The 15,000-nt window shown below is 55.6% G+C and overlaps 1 protein-coding gene across 1 annotated transcript in view; it reads right to left on the reverse strand.

The window, feature by feature from the left end:
- Positions 1-15,000, reverse strand: part of DDX11 (DEAD/H-box helicase 11) — a 60,377-nt gene that overhangs the window by 14,118 nt on the left and 31,259 nt on the right. Inside the window, exons 14-16 of the mRNA XM_076064020.1 lie at positions 11,233-11,345; positions 9,796-9,868; positions 7,040-7,143 (exon numbers count right to left, since the gene is read on the reverse strand). Coding sequence (XP_075920135.1) covers positions 7,040-7,143; positions 9,796-9,868; positions 11,233-11,345 — 290 coding nt within the window. The remainder of the gene's footprint in view (positions 1-7,039; positions 7,144-9,795; positions 9,869-11,232; positions 11,346-15,000) is intronic.

The raw sequence follows: 15,000 nt of genomic DNA on the forward strand, positions 1-15,000 counted from the left end.
GGTAAGGCCCCACCTCTTAGTGGCACGCTCCAGTCTCAGCAGCAGCGTCTCCAACTCCTCCTCTGACTGAGCAGCTATTACCAAGTCATCAGCATACATAACGTGGTTGAGCAATAGGGAGCCATCCCTTGACCGCACCCGGGCATCGATTAGCCTCCCATTATATCTGTACCATATGGAGATTCCCCCGGTACAGCTATTGAAGGCTTCACGAACTACGTGGTCAAAATAGATGTTAAATAATGTGGGAGCCAGAGGACATCCCTGTCGCACCCCAAGGTGTACAGGGAATGGCTCTGACTCCCGGCCACGTAGTTTTACCCGGGCCCGCTCACCATCATGAAGGTCCTTAATGATCGTGAGCAGAGGGTCAGGTACTCCAAAAGCACGAAGAACGACCCAGAGCCCAGGCCTACTGATGGTATCATAGGCCTTGACCAGGTCAATAAAGCAGAGATGTAGGTCTTGTTGGAATTCCCTACACCTCTGCTGTAGCAGACGGACAGAAAATATGGCATCTGTGCAGGACCGCCCTTTCCTGAAACCGCATTGGGGCTCCGCAAGCCTCTCCTCAGCGTGCCTGGCAAGGCGATGCTGAATAATCCTTGCCAGGACCTTTCCCGGCACACTGAGGAGTGAGATGCCCCTGTAGTTGTTACAGTCTGTGCGGTCCCCCTTCTTAAAAAGGGGGACCACCAGGGCATCCTTCCAATCCTGCGGAACCCGTCCAGTGGTCCAGACTGTTGTTATGATGTCATATAGGGCAGTCTGTGCACAAACGCCACCCTCCCTCAGCATTTCGCTTGGGAGATCATCTCTGCCCGCTGCCTTTCCTGGTCTCAGACTCCGGATCGCCTTCAATACTTCCTCAGCAGATGGCACCTCAGCCAGCCACTCACAGGGGGTGACTTCATCCAATATTTGAGGCACCGCAGCCTCAGCAGGGTCATCCTCACTTTGTGCCACGATGTTTTCCTGGCTGTGGGATTTTCCCTCCCCCAGGACCTCACAGAAATGCTCAGCAAATCTGCGAACCTGTTCCTGGGGGTCGGAAATTGGATCACCGTTTTTTCCCCTAATGATGGTAATAGGTGTGGCGCTGCAGGTTACTTTTTTGATGGAGTTAAATAGCGATTTGTGATCACGGGCCACTGAGGCAGACTCCATCTCCTCAGCAACCCGCGACCACCACCCATCCTTGCAGCGCCTCACGGCTCTCCGAACCTCCGAGCGAAGGCTGCGGTAAGCCTCCTCATTCTCTGACGTGGGATTCTGTAGCCGATGACAGTGGGCCTGTCGCTTTTTCTCAACCATCCTGAACAACTCCTCTGTCATCCAGGGTGTCTGGGGAGGTCTGGACCGCGTACCCAAAGCAGCCATTGCAGCTGCATGAGTCACAGTCCTAAACCTCGCCCATTTACCCTCGACATCAGGAGGAGTCGGGGACGATGCCAATCCCAGCCGCAAGCGATGATGAAATTCTCGCTTGCAACTTTCATCAGATAACTGAGACCAGGCCACTTTAGGTTGGAATGGGGTCCTGGGTGTACACCCACCACCGGAGTGGAAGAATGGCAGGCGCATCTTACAGATGACTAGTCGATGGTCAGAGGGCAGATCAGCTCCACGGTAGGTCCTGGTGTCAAGGACATGGGCTCGCATTCGCTGGTCCGTCACTATGTAGTCCAGCAGATGTTCTTGCTTGGACCCGGCATGCATCCATGATGTTGTGTGGATGCGCCGATGCCGGAACAGCGTGTTGGTAATTACAAGCCCATGGGCTGCACAAAAATCTAGCAGCCTCCTACCATTGTTATTGAGCTGATCTGGCCCATGCCCTCCAATCACTCCAGACCAGGTGCCAGTATCATGACCAACTCGGGCATTGAAGTCACCCAACATGATGACTCTATCCCGAGGGGCCACTTTAGCCAGCACCTGTGACAGGAGGTCATAGAAGGCATCTGACTCATCGGCTTTGCCTGCATCCCTCCACGGATGTTCATCTTCGGTGGGGGCATAAGTAACCACGACCACCATTCCTCGCCTCCGGTTGATGGGAAGGCGAGCCCAAAGTAGCCTGGGGCTTACAGCTTCCCACATCTCACCGCCACGCTCCCACGCCCCCTTCATTCTTTTGTTCAAAAGAAGACCCACACCCTGTTGTTTGGCAGTCTGCTGCCCCGAGTAGAGGACTGTCCACCCCTCATGGTGGCAGGAGCCAGAGCCGGTCCACCGGACCTCCTGAATGCCGCATAGATCCAGGCGGTACCGGTCCAGCTCCCGACAGAGGAGTGGCAGCCTCTCCTCTGCAGTGAGCGTTCGAACATTCCACGTGGCCACCCGTAGTGGCTTTTCGTTGTTTCTGGAGTAGCCCCGAGGGTAGGTATTCAATCTCCTGGCTCCGCCAATTGGGGTTTGGCCAGGAGACGTCATAGACGCCTGGCCCCCCGGGGCCTCCGGCACAAGCTTAGTTGTTACATATTTCACTTTAATTCGTGGTTTTGTGGTAATTAATTGAAGGTGGAGGGGTTACCAGCCCCTCGCACCCGTCCAGAGCCCCCGTTTAGCCCCTGTGGTGGACACATATGCCACCACACACACACACACGTACACACACGTACACACACACACACACGTACACACACACGTACACACACACGTACACACGTACACACACGTACACACACGTACACACACGTACACACACACGTACACACACACACACGTACACACACACACACGTACACACACACACACACGTACACACACACACGTACACACACACACACACGTACACACACACACACACGTACACACACACACGTACACACACACACACGTACACACACACACACGTACACACACACACGTACACACACACACACGTACACACACACACGTACACACACACACACACGTACACACACACACACGTACACACGTACACACACACACACATGTACACACACACACACACACGTACACACACACACACACACGTACACACACACGTACACACACACACACGTACACACACACACGTACACACACACACACACACGTACACACACACACACGTACACACACACACACATGTACACACACACACACACGTACACACACACGTACACACACGTACACACACGTACACACACGTACACACACACACACGTACACACACACACACGTACACACACACATGTACACACACACGTACACACACGTACACGTACACACACACACGTACACACACACACACGTACACACACACGTACACACACACACACGTACACACACACACACGTACACACACACACGTACACACAACAACAACAACAACCGCCATTCGCCACTAAGTGGCGGTGACGTCACCACGACGCTTGTGCCAGGCTATGTGCACCCTGAGGCCACGTGAAGTGTCGAACGCCCGCTGGCAGGAGGTCACGGGGCAGACCCAGGTGCCACGGGTCGACTGACTGAGATGACTGGCTGATGCACCACCTGTGCCCCCTACTGTGCCAACCTGCTGTGCTTTAGCCACCCGGCGCTCCGCTCGCTGTTGTGAGCGTCGCTCCTCCGCCCTCCGTTGTTGTTGGAGGGCGACTGCCTCCAACTGCCCAGTAGCATCCTTCACGAGCCTCCTCCACAGAGGCCGATCTTGACACCGCTGGTACCAGTCATCGGCAAGTCCACTCAGCTCCACGTCCTCCTGTACCACATCACTCCATCTCTTCTCTAGCCCGTGCCGCGCCCGCTTAGCCCCCTCAATCCGGCCAAACAAAAGCTGTTTCGGCATGCGGTGGCTGGGCATGCGGGCTACATGACCCAGCCATCGCAGCCTTGCCTGCCGGAGGAGCTCACCGATGGGACCCTGCCCAGATCTTTCAAGGATTTGTGAGCTCCTCACACAATCCAGTCTGGTTAAACCCAGGATGGATCGTAGGCAGGCCAGCCTAAATGTTTCTAACCGGCGAAGATGTTCCATTAGGGGGGTCCACGTTTCGCAAGCGTAGAGAAGGGAGGGAATGACCGTGGCCGAGAAGACCTGAAGCTTAGTGCGGAGCGACAGACCAGGTAGCTTCCACACAGCGTTACGCAACCGATGAAAAGATATTGCCGCTCGACTGATTCGGAGTGAGACCTCTGCTGTTAAACTGGAGCCAGTCATAAGCACACTGCCCAGGTATGGGAAACTCTCCACTCTCTCCACAACTGCCCCATCACCGATTGGGAGTTGTGGGGGTGGAGTGTCCGATGGTACAAAATACCCAGGCAGGTGCTTAGTTTTGGTGGGGCTGATGGTAAGGCCCCACCTCTTAGTGGCACGCTCCAGTCTCAGCAGCAGCGTCTCCAACTCCTCCTCTGACTGAGCAGCTATTACCAAGTCATCAGCATACATAACGTGGTTGAGCAATAGGGAGCCATCCCTTGACCGCACCCGGGCATCGATTAGCCTCCCATTATATCTGTACCATATGGAGATTCCCCCAGTACAGCTATTGAAGGCTTCACGAACTACGTGGTCAAAATAGATGTTAAATAATGTGGGAGCCAGAGGACATCCCTGTCGCACCCCAAGGTGTACAGGGAATGGCTCTGACTCCCGGCCACGTAGTTTTACCCGGGCCCGCTCACCATCATGAAGGTCCTTAATGATCGTGAGCAGAGGGTCAGGTACTCCAAAAGCACGAAGAACGACCCAGAGCCCAGGCCTACTGATGGTATCATAGGCCTTGACCAGGTCAATAAAGCAGAGATGTCGGTCTTGTTGGAATTCCCTACACCTCTGCTGTAGCAGACGGACAGAAAATATGGCATCTGTGCAGGACCGCCCTTTCCTGAAACCGCATTGGGGCTCCGCAAGCCTCTCCTCAGCGTGCCTGGCAAGGCGATGCTGAATAATCCTTGCCAGGACCTTTCCCGGCACACTGAGGAGTGAGATGCCCCTGTAGTTGTTACAGTCTGTGCGGTCCCCCTTCTTAAAAAGGGGGACCACCAGGGCATCCTTCCAATCCTGCGGAACCCGTCCAGTGGTCCAGACTGTTGTTATGATGTCATATAGGGCAGTCTGTGCACAAACGCCACCCTCCCTCAGCATTTCGCTTGGGAGATCATCTCTGCCCGCTGCCTTTCCTGGTCTCAGACTCCGGATCGCCTTCAATACTTCCTCAGCAGATGGCACCTCAGCCAGCCACTCACAGGGGGTGACTTCATCCAATATTTGAGGCACCGCAGCCTCAGCAGGGTCATCCTCACTTTGTGCCACGATGTTTTCCTGGCTGAGGGATTTTCCCTCCCCCAGGACCTCACAGAAATGCTCAGCAAATCTGCGAACCTGTTCCTGGGGGTCGGAAATTGGATCACCGTTTTTTCCCCTAATGATGGTAATAGGTGTGGCGCTGCAGGTTACTTTTTTGATGGAGTTAAATAGAGATTTGTGATCACGGGCCACTGAGGCAGACTCCATCTCCTCAGCAACCCGCGACCACCACCCATCCTTGCAGCGCCTCACGGCTCTCCGAACCTCCGAGCGAAGGCTGCGGTAAGCCTCCTCATTCTCTGACGTGGGATTCTGTAGCCGATGACAGTGGGCCTGTCGCTTTTTCTCAACCATCGTGAACAACTCCTCTGTCATCCAGGGTGTCTGGGGAGGTCTGGACCGCGTACCCAAAGCAGCCATTGCAGCTGCATGAGTCACAGTCCTAAACCTCGCCCATTTACCCTCGACATCAGGAGGAGTCGGGGACGATGCCAATCCCAGCCGCAAGCGATGATGAAATTCTCGCTTGCAACTTTCATCAGATAACTGAGACCAGGCCACTTTAGGTTGGAATGGGGTCCTGGGTGTACACCCACCACCGGAGTGGAAGAATGGCAGGCGCATCTTACAGATGACTAGTCGATGGTCAGAGGGCAGATCAGCTCCACGGTAGGTCCTGGTGTCAAGGACATGGGCTCGCATTCGCTGGTCCGTCACTATGTAGTCCAGCAGATGTTCTTGCTTGGACCCGGCATGCATCCATGATGTTGTGTGGATGCGCCGATGCCGGAACAGCGTGTTGGTAATTACAAGCCCATGGGCTGCACAACAATCTAGCAGCCTCCTACCGTTGTTATTGAGCTGATCTGGCCCATGCCCTCCAATCACTCCAGACCAGGTGCCAGTATCATGACCAACTCGGGCATTGAAGTCACCCAACATGATGACTCTATCCCGAGGGGCCACTTTAGCCAGCACCTGTGACAGGAGGTCATAGAAGGCATCTGACTCATCGGCTTTGCCTGCATCCCTCCACGGATGTTCATCTTCGGTGGGGGCATAAGTAACCACGACCACCATTCCTCGCCTCCGGTTGATGGGAAGGCGAGCCCAAAGTAGCCTGGGGCTTACAGCTTCCCACACCTCACCGCCACGCTCCCACGCCCCCTTCATTCTTTTGTTCAAAAGAAGACCCACACCCTGTTGTTTGGCAGTCTGCTGCCCCGAGTAGAGGACTGTCCACCCCTCATGGTGGCAGGAGCCAGAGCCGGTCCACCGGACCTCCTGAATGCCGCATAGATCCAGGCGGTACCGGTCCAGCTCCCGACAGAGGAGTGGCAGCCTCTCCTCTGCAGTGAGCGTTCGAACATTCCACGTGGCCAACCGTAGTGGCTTTTCGTTGTTTCTGGAGTAGCCCCGAGGGTAGGTATTCAATCTCCTGGCTCCGCCAATTGGGGTTTGGCCAGGAGACGTCATAGACGCCTGGCCCCCCGGGGCCTCCGGCACAAGCTTAGTTGTTACATATTTCAGTTTAATTCGTAGTTTCGTGGTAATTAATTGAAGGTGGAGGGGTTACCAGCCCCTCGCACCCGTCCAGAGCCCCCGTTTAGCCCCTGTGGTGGACACATATGCCATGAGGGGAGGAGCCAATCAAAATTGGATCTCCCCCCACAGCGCTGTCCACGACAGAGTTGCCCGTCCACACACACACGTACACACACACACGTACACACACACACACACCCACTGCTCCCCCCCCCCCGCTCCCCCCCTCACCAGGGTGGGCGAGTCGCGGTTCCTGAAGGTGAAGTTGAAGGTTTGGCCGGTGGGGCCGCTGCTGAGGATTATGGGTAGAATGTTCTCCGGGGGGATCACGTGACCTGCGTGGGCGGGGTCACGCGGGGGTCATGCGGGGGTCACGCGGGGTCAAATGGGGGCCAGTGGTGAGCGGTTGTGACGGGTGAGCGGTCGTGGTGAGTGGTCGGGGTGAGCGGTCGTGGTGAGCGAGCGGTGGTGAGCGAGCGGTGGTGAGTGGTGGTGAGTGGTGGTGAGCGGTGGTGGTGAGTGAGCGGTGGTGAGTGAGCGGTGGTGGTGAGTGGTGGTGGTGAGTGGTGGTGAGTGGTGGTGGTGAGTGAGTGGTGGTGGTGAGTGGTGGTGAGTGGTGGTGAGCGGTGGTGGTGAGTGAGTGGTGGTGAGCGAGCGGTGGTGAGTGAGCGGTGGTGGTGAGTGGTGGTGAGTGGTGGTGAGCGGTGGTGGTGAGTGAGTGGTGGTGAGCGAGCGGTGGTGAGTGAGCGGTGGTGAGTGGTGGTGAGTGGTGGTGAGCGGTGGTGGTGAGTGAGCGGTGGTGAGTGAGCGGTGGTGGTGAGTGGTGGTGAGTGGGTGGTAGTGAGCGAGCGGTGGTGAGTGAGCGGTGGTGAGTGGTGGTGAGTGGTGGTGAGCGGTGGTGGTGAGTGAGTGGTGGTGAGCGAGCGGTGGTGAGTGAGCGGTGGTGAGCGGTGGTGAGTGGTGGTGAGCGGTCGTGGTGAGCGAGTGGTGGTGAGCGAGTGGTGGTGGTGAGCGGTGGTGAGCGAGCGGTGCTGGTGAGTGAGAGGTGGTGAGCGGTGGTGAGTGAGTGAGAGGTGGTGGTGGTGAGCGAGTGGTGGTGAGTGAGCGGTGGTGAGCGAGTGGTGAGCGAGCGGTGGTGAGCGAGCGGTGGTGGTGGTGAGTGGTGAGTGGTGAGCGAGCGGTGGTGGTGAGCGAGTGGTGGTGAGCGGTGGTGAGTGGTGGTGGTGAGTGAGAGGTGGTGAGCGGTGGTGAGTGAGTGGTGAGCGGTGGTGGTGAGCGAGCGGTGGTGGTGAGCGGTGGTGAGCGAGTGGTGGTGAGTGAGCGGTGGTGAGTGAGCGGTGGTGAGTGAGAGGTGGTGGTGGTGAGCGAGCGGTGGTGGTGAGTGAGAGGTGGTGGTGGTGAGTGAGCGGTGGTGGTGAGTGAGAGGTGGTGGTGAGTGAGAGGTGGTGAGCGAGTGGTGGTGGTGGTGAGTGAGCGGTGGTGGTGAGTGAGTGGTGGTGAGTGAGTGGTGGTGGTGGTGAGTGAGAGGTGGTGGTGGTGAGTGAGCGGTGGTGGTGAGTGAGTGGTGGTGAGTGAGAGGTGGTGGTGGTGAGTGAGCGGTGGTGGTGAGTGAGAGGTGGTGGTGGTGAACGAGCGGTGGTGGTGAGCGAGTGGTGGTGAGTGGTGGTGGTGAGTGAGAGGTGAGTGAGCGGTGGTGAGCGGTGGTGGTGAGCGGTGGTGAGCGAGCGGTGTTGAGCGAGTGGTGGTGGTGAGCAAGCGGTGGTGGTGAGTGAGCGGTGGTGAGCGAGCGGTGGTGAGTGGTGAGCGGTGGTGAGTGGTGGTGAGTGGTGGTGAGTGGTGGTGGTGAGTGAATGGTGGTGAGCGGTGGTGAGCGAGCGGTGGTGGTGAGCGAGTGGTGGTGAGTGAGCGAGTGGTGGTGAGTGAGCGGTGGTGGTGAGCGGTGGTGAGCGAGTGGTGGTGGTGAGCGGTGGTGAGCGAGTGGTGGTGGTGAGCGGTGGTGAGCGAGCGGTGGTGGTGAGTGAGAGGTGGTGAGCGGTGGTGAGTGAGTGGTGGTGAGTGAGCGGTGGTGAGCGAGCGGTGGTGGTGGTGAGTGGTGGTGGTGAGTGAGAGGTGGTGAGCGGTGGTGAGTGAGTGGTGAGCGGTGGTGGTGAGCGAGCGGTGGTGGTGAGCGGTGGTGAGCGAGTGGTGGTGAGTGAGCGGTGGTGAGTGAGCGGTGGTGAGTGAGAGGTGGTGGTGGTGAGCGAGCGGTGGTGGTGGGTGAGAGGTGGTGGTGGTGAGCGAGTGGTGGTGGTGAGCGAGTGGTGGTGAGTGAGTGGTGGTGGTGGTGGTGAGTGAGCGGTGGTGGTGAGCGAGTGGTGGTGAGTGAGTGGTGGTGAGCGAGCGGTGGTGGTGAGCGAGTGGTGGTGAGTGAGTGGTGGTGAGCGAGCGGTGGTGGTGAGCGAGTGGTGGTGAGTGAGAGGTGGTGGTGGTGAGCGAGCGGTGGTGGTGAGCGAGTGGTGGTGAGTGAGCGGTGGTGGTGGTGAGCGAGTGGTGGTGGTGGTGAATGAGCGGTGGTGGTGAGTGAGAGGTGGTGGTGGTGAGCGAATGGTGGTGAGTGAGCGGTGGTGGTGGTGAGTGAGCGGTGGTGGTGAGCGAGTGGTGGTGAGTGAGAGGTGGTGGTGGTGAACGAGCGGTGGTGGTGAGTGAGAGGTGGTGGTGGTGGTGGTGGTGAACGAGCGGTGGTGGTGAGCGAGTGGTGGTGAGTGGTGGTGGTGAGTGAGCGGTGGTGAGCGGTGGTGGTGAGCGGTGGTGAGCGAGTGGTGGTGAGTGGTGGTGGTGAGTGAGCGGTGGTGAGCGGTGGTGGTGAGTGAGCGGTGGTGAGCGGTGGTGGTGAGTGAGCGGTGGTGAGCGGTGATGAGCGGTCGTGGTGAGCGAGCGGTGGTGAGTGGTGAGCGGTGGTGGTGAGTGTTGGCGAGCGAGCGGTGGTGGTGGTGGTGAGTTCTCCTCACCGCAGCTGAACTCGACAATTCGCTCCGGCCTCACTCCGCACGGCAACAGCAGCTGCTGCTTCAGCTCCGACACCTGCGGAGGTCAAGGCCTCGAGGTCACGGGGTCACCGTCGGGGTCACCGTCGGGGTCATCGAGTCACCAGGTCGCGGGCTCACCGGCTTACCAGGTCACCGAGTTACTAAGTCGCAATGTCACCAGGCCACCATCACCGGGTCACCGGGTTAGCAAGTCACCGGGTTAGCAAGTCACCGGGTCACCGGGTTAGCAAGTCACCGGGTTAGCAAGTCACCGGGTCACCGGGTTAGCAAGTCACCGGGTCACCGGGTTAGCAAGTCACCGGGTCACCGGGTTAGCAAGTCACCGGGTCACCAGGTTAGCAAGTCACCGGGTTAGCAAGTCACCGGGTTAGCAAGTCACCGGGTTAGCAAGTCACCGGGTCACCGGGTTAGCAAGTCACCGGGTTAGCAAGTCACCGGGTTAGCAAGTCACCAGGTTAGCAAGTCACCGGGTCACCAGGTTAGCAAGTCACCGGGTTACCGGGTTAGCAAGTCACCGGGTTAGCAAGTCACCGGGTCACCGGGTTAGCAAGTCACCGGGTCACCGGGTTAGCAAGTCACCGGGTCACCGGGTTAGCAAGTCACCGGGTCACCAGGTTAGCAAGTCACCGGGTTAGCAAGTCACCGGGTTAGCAAGTCACCGGGTTAGCAAGTCACCGGGTCACCGGGTTAGCAAGTCACCGGGTTAGCAAGTCACCGGGTTAGCAAGTCACCAGGTTAGCAAGTCACCGGGTCACCAGGTTAGCAAGTCACCGGGTTACCGGGTTAGCAAGTCACCGGGTTAGCAAGTCACCGGGTCACCGGGTTAGCAAGTCACCGGGTCACCGGGTTAGCAAGTCACCGGGTCACCGGGTTAGCAAGTCACCGGGTCACCGGGTTAGCAAGTCACCGGGTTAGCAAGTCACCGGGTCACCGGGTTAGCAAGTCACCGGGTCACCGGGTTAGCAAGTCACCGGGTCACCAGGTTAGCAAGTCACCGGGTCACCGGGTTAGCAAGTCACCGGGTTAGCAAGTCACCGGGTTAGCAAGTCACCGGGTTAGCAAGTCACCGGGTCACCGGGTTAGCAAGTCACCGGGTCACCAGGTTAGCAAGTCACCGGGTTACCGGGTTAGCAAGTCACCGGGTTAGCAAGTCACCCGGTCACCAGGTTAGAAAGTCACCGGGTCACCAGGTTAGCAAGTCACCGGGTCACCAGGTTAGCAAGTCACCGGGTCAACGGGCTACCGGGTCACGGGGTCCCTCACCGGCTGCATGGTGCCGCCGGCGATGACGACGGCACGGCACTCACGCAGCACCTCGTCACCGGATTACCGAGTCACAATGTTACCAAGTCACCGGGTCACCGGGTCACCGGGTCACCGGGCCACGGGGTCCCTCACCGGCTGCATGGTGCCGCCGGCGATGACGACGGCACGGCACTCACGCAGCACCTCGGCAAAGTGGACCGCGGGGTTGAGGAGCAGCAGCTTGAGGGTGGAGGGCGCCAGCGTGGCTGGGAGGGAGACGGAGAGACACACAGTCAGAGATACACACAGAGAGATACACACAGTCAGTGAGAGAGAGATACACACAGAGAGACACACACAGAGAGATACACACAGAGAGATACACACAGTCAGTGAGAGAGAGATACACACAGAGAGATACACACAGTCAGTGAGAGAGAGATACACAGAGAGACACACACAGAGAGATACACAGAGAGATACACACAGAGAGATACACACAGTCAGTGAGAGAGATACACACAGAGAGATACACACAGTCAGTGAGAGAGAGAGATACACACAGAGAGATACACACAGAGAGATACACACAGTCAGAGATACACACAGTCAGAGATACACACAGAGATACACACAGAGAGATACAGTCAGTCAGAGATACACAGTCAGAGATACACACAGTCAGTGAGAGACACACACAGTCAGAGATGCACACAGAGAGATACACACAGAGAGATACACAGAGAGAGATACACAAAGAGAGATACACAGAGAGAGATAGAGTCAGAGATACACACAGTCAGAGATACACACAGAGAGATACACACAGAGAGAGATACAGTCAGAGAGAGAGATACAGTCAGAGATAGAGATACACAGTCAGAGAGAGAGATACACAGTCAGAGATACACACAGAGAGACACACACAGAGAGACACACACACAGAGACGCACACAGAGAGATACACACAGAGAGACACACACAGAGAGACACACACAGAGAGACACACACAGAGAGACACACACAGAGATACACACAGTCAGAGATACACACATACAGAGACACACACAGAGAGATACACACAGAGATACACACAGAGAGACACACAGTCAGAGATACAAACAGAGAGACACACAGTCAGAGATACACACAGAGACACACACAGAGAGATACACACAGAGATACACACAGTCAGAGATACACACAGAGAGATACACACAGTCAGAGAGACACACAGAGAGACACACACAGAGAGATACACACAGAGATACACACAGTCAGAGATACACACAGAGAGACACACAGTCAGAGATACACACAGATATACACACAGAGATACACACAGTCAGAGATACACACAGAGAGACACACAGAGAGATACACACAGAGATACACACAGTCAGAGATACACACAGAGATACACACAGTCAGAGATACACACAGAGAGACACACAGAGATACACACAGAGAGACACACACAGAGAGATACACACAGTCAGAGATACACACAGAGAGACACACAGAGATACACAGATATACACAGTCAGAGATACACACAGAGAGACACACAGAGACACACACAGAGAGATACACACAGAGATACACACAGTCAGAGATACACAGTCAGAGATACACACAGAGAGACACACAGAGAGATACACACAGAGAGATACACACAGTCAGAGATACACACAGAGAGATACACACAGAGAGATACACACAGTCAGAGATACACACAGAGAGATACACACAGTCAGAGATACACACAGTCAGAGATACACACAGAGAGATACACACAGAGAGATACACACAGAGATACACACAGTCAGAGATACACACAGTCAGAGATACACACAGATACACACAGAGAGACACACAGTCAGAGATACACACAGAGAGATACACACAGAGATACACACAGAGAGATACACACAGTCAGAGATACACACAGAGAGACACACACAGAGAGACACACAGTCAGAGATACACACAGAGAGATACACACAGAGAGATACACACAGTCAGAGATACACACAGAGAGATACACACAGTCAGAGATACACACAGTCAGAGATACACACAGAGAGATACACACAGAGAGATACACACAGTCAGAGATACACACAGTCAGAGATACACACAGATACACACAGAGAGACACACAGTCAGAGATACACACAGTCAGAGATACACACAGAGAGATACACACAGAGATACACACAGAGAGATACACACAGTCAGAGATACACACAGATACACACAGAGAGACACACAGTCAGAGATACACACAGTCAGAGATACACACAGAGAGATACACACAGAGATACACACAGAGAGATACACACAGTCAGAGATACACACAGAGAGACACACACAGAGAGACACACACAGAGAGACACACACAGAGAGACACAGAGAGGGGTTGAGGAGCAGCAGCTTGAGGGTGGAGGGTGCCAGCGTGGCTGGGAGGGAAATGGAGAGAGAGATACAGTCAGTCAGAGACACACACAGTCAGTGAGAGAGAGATACACAGTCAGAGATACACAGTCAGAGATACACACAGAGATACACACACAGAGAGACACACACAGAGAGACACAGAGACACACACAGAGAGACACACAGAGAGACACACAGAGAGATACACACAGAGAGACACACAGAGATACACACAGAGAGATACATACAGAGAGATACACAGTCAGAGATACACACAGAGAGATACACACAGAGAGATACACACAGAGAGATACATACAGAGAGATACACAGTCAGAGATACACACAGAGAGATACACACAGAGATACACACAGAGGTACACACAGTCAGAGATACACACAGAGGTACACACAGTCAGAGATACACACAGAGATACACACAGTCAGAGATACACACAGAGAGATACACACAGAGATACACACAGAGAGATACACACAGTCAGAGATACACACAGTCAGAGATACACACAGTCAGAGACACACACAGAGAGATACACACAGAGATACACACAGTCAGAGATACACACAGAGATACACACAGTCAGAGATACACACAGAGAGATACACACAGAGAGATACAGAGATACACACAGTCAGAGATACACACAGAGATACAGTCAGAGAGATACACACAGAGAGATAGACACAGAGAGGGGTTGAGGAGCAGCAGCTTGAGGGTGGAGGGCGCCAGCGTGGCTGGGAGGGAGACGGAGAGAGAGATAGAGTCAGAGATAGAGATACACAGTCAGTGAGAGAGATACACAGTCAGAGATACACACAGAGAGAGATACACAGAGATACACACAGAGAGAGATACACACAGAGAGATACACAGAGAGATACACAGAGAGAGATACAGTCAGAGATAGAGATACACAGTCAGTGAGAGAGAGATACACAGTCAGAGATACACACAGAGAGATACACACAGTCAGTGAGAGAGAGATACACAGTCAGAGATACACACAGAGATACACACACAGAGATACACACATAGAGACAATCACTGGTGAGCACCACTCACCCACCACTCTCTACCATCACCCTCCCACTCACCACCACTCACCACCCACACCCTCCCACTCACCACCCACACCCTCCCACTCACCACTCTCTACCCTCACCACGCTCACCACCCTCGCCACCACTCACCACCCACACCCTCTCACTCACCACTCACCACTCTCTACCCTCACCACGCTCACCACCCTCGCCACCACTCACCACCCACACCCTCCCACTCACCACTCTCTACCCTCACCACGCTCACCACCCTCGCCACCACTCACCACCCACATCCTCCCACTCACCACTCTCTACCCTCACCACGCTCACCACCCTCGCCACCACTCACCACCCACATCCTCCCACTCACCACTCTCTACCCTCACCACGCTCACCACCCTCGCCACCACTCACCACC

Source organism: Petromyzon marinus, unplaced genomic scaffold (assembly GCF_048934315.1).
Source record: "Petromyzon marinus isolate PM22_M1 ecotype Great Lakes invasive population unplaced genomic scaffold, UKy_Petmar_22M1.pri1.0 PM_Scaffold_285, whole genome shotgun sequence".
In the NCBI taxonomy this organism is placed as follows: domain Eukaryota; kingdom Metazoa; phylum Chordata; class Hyperoartia; order Petromyzontiformes; family Petromyzontidae; genus Petromyzon; species Petromyzon marinus.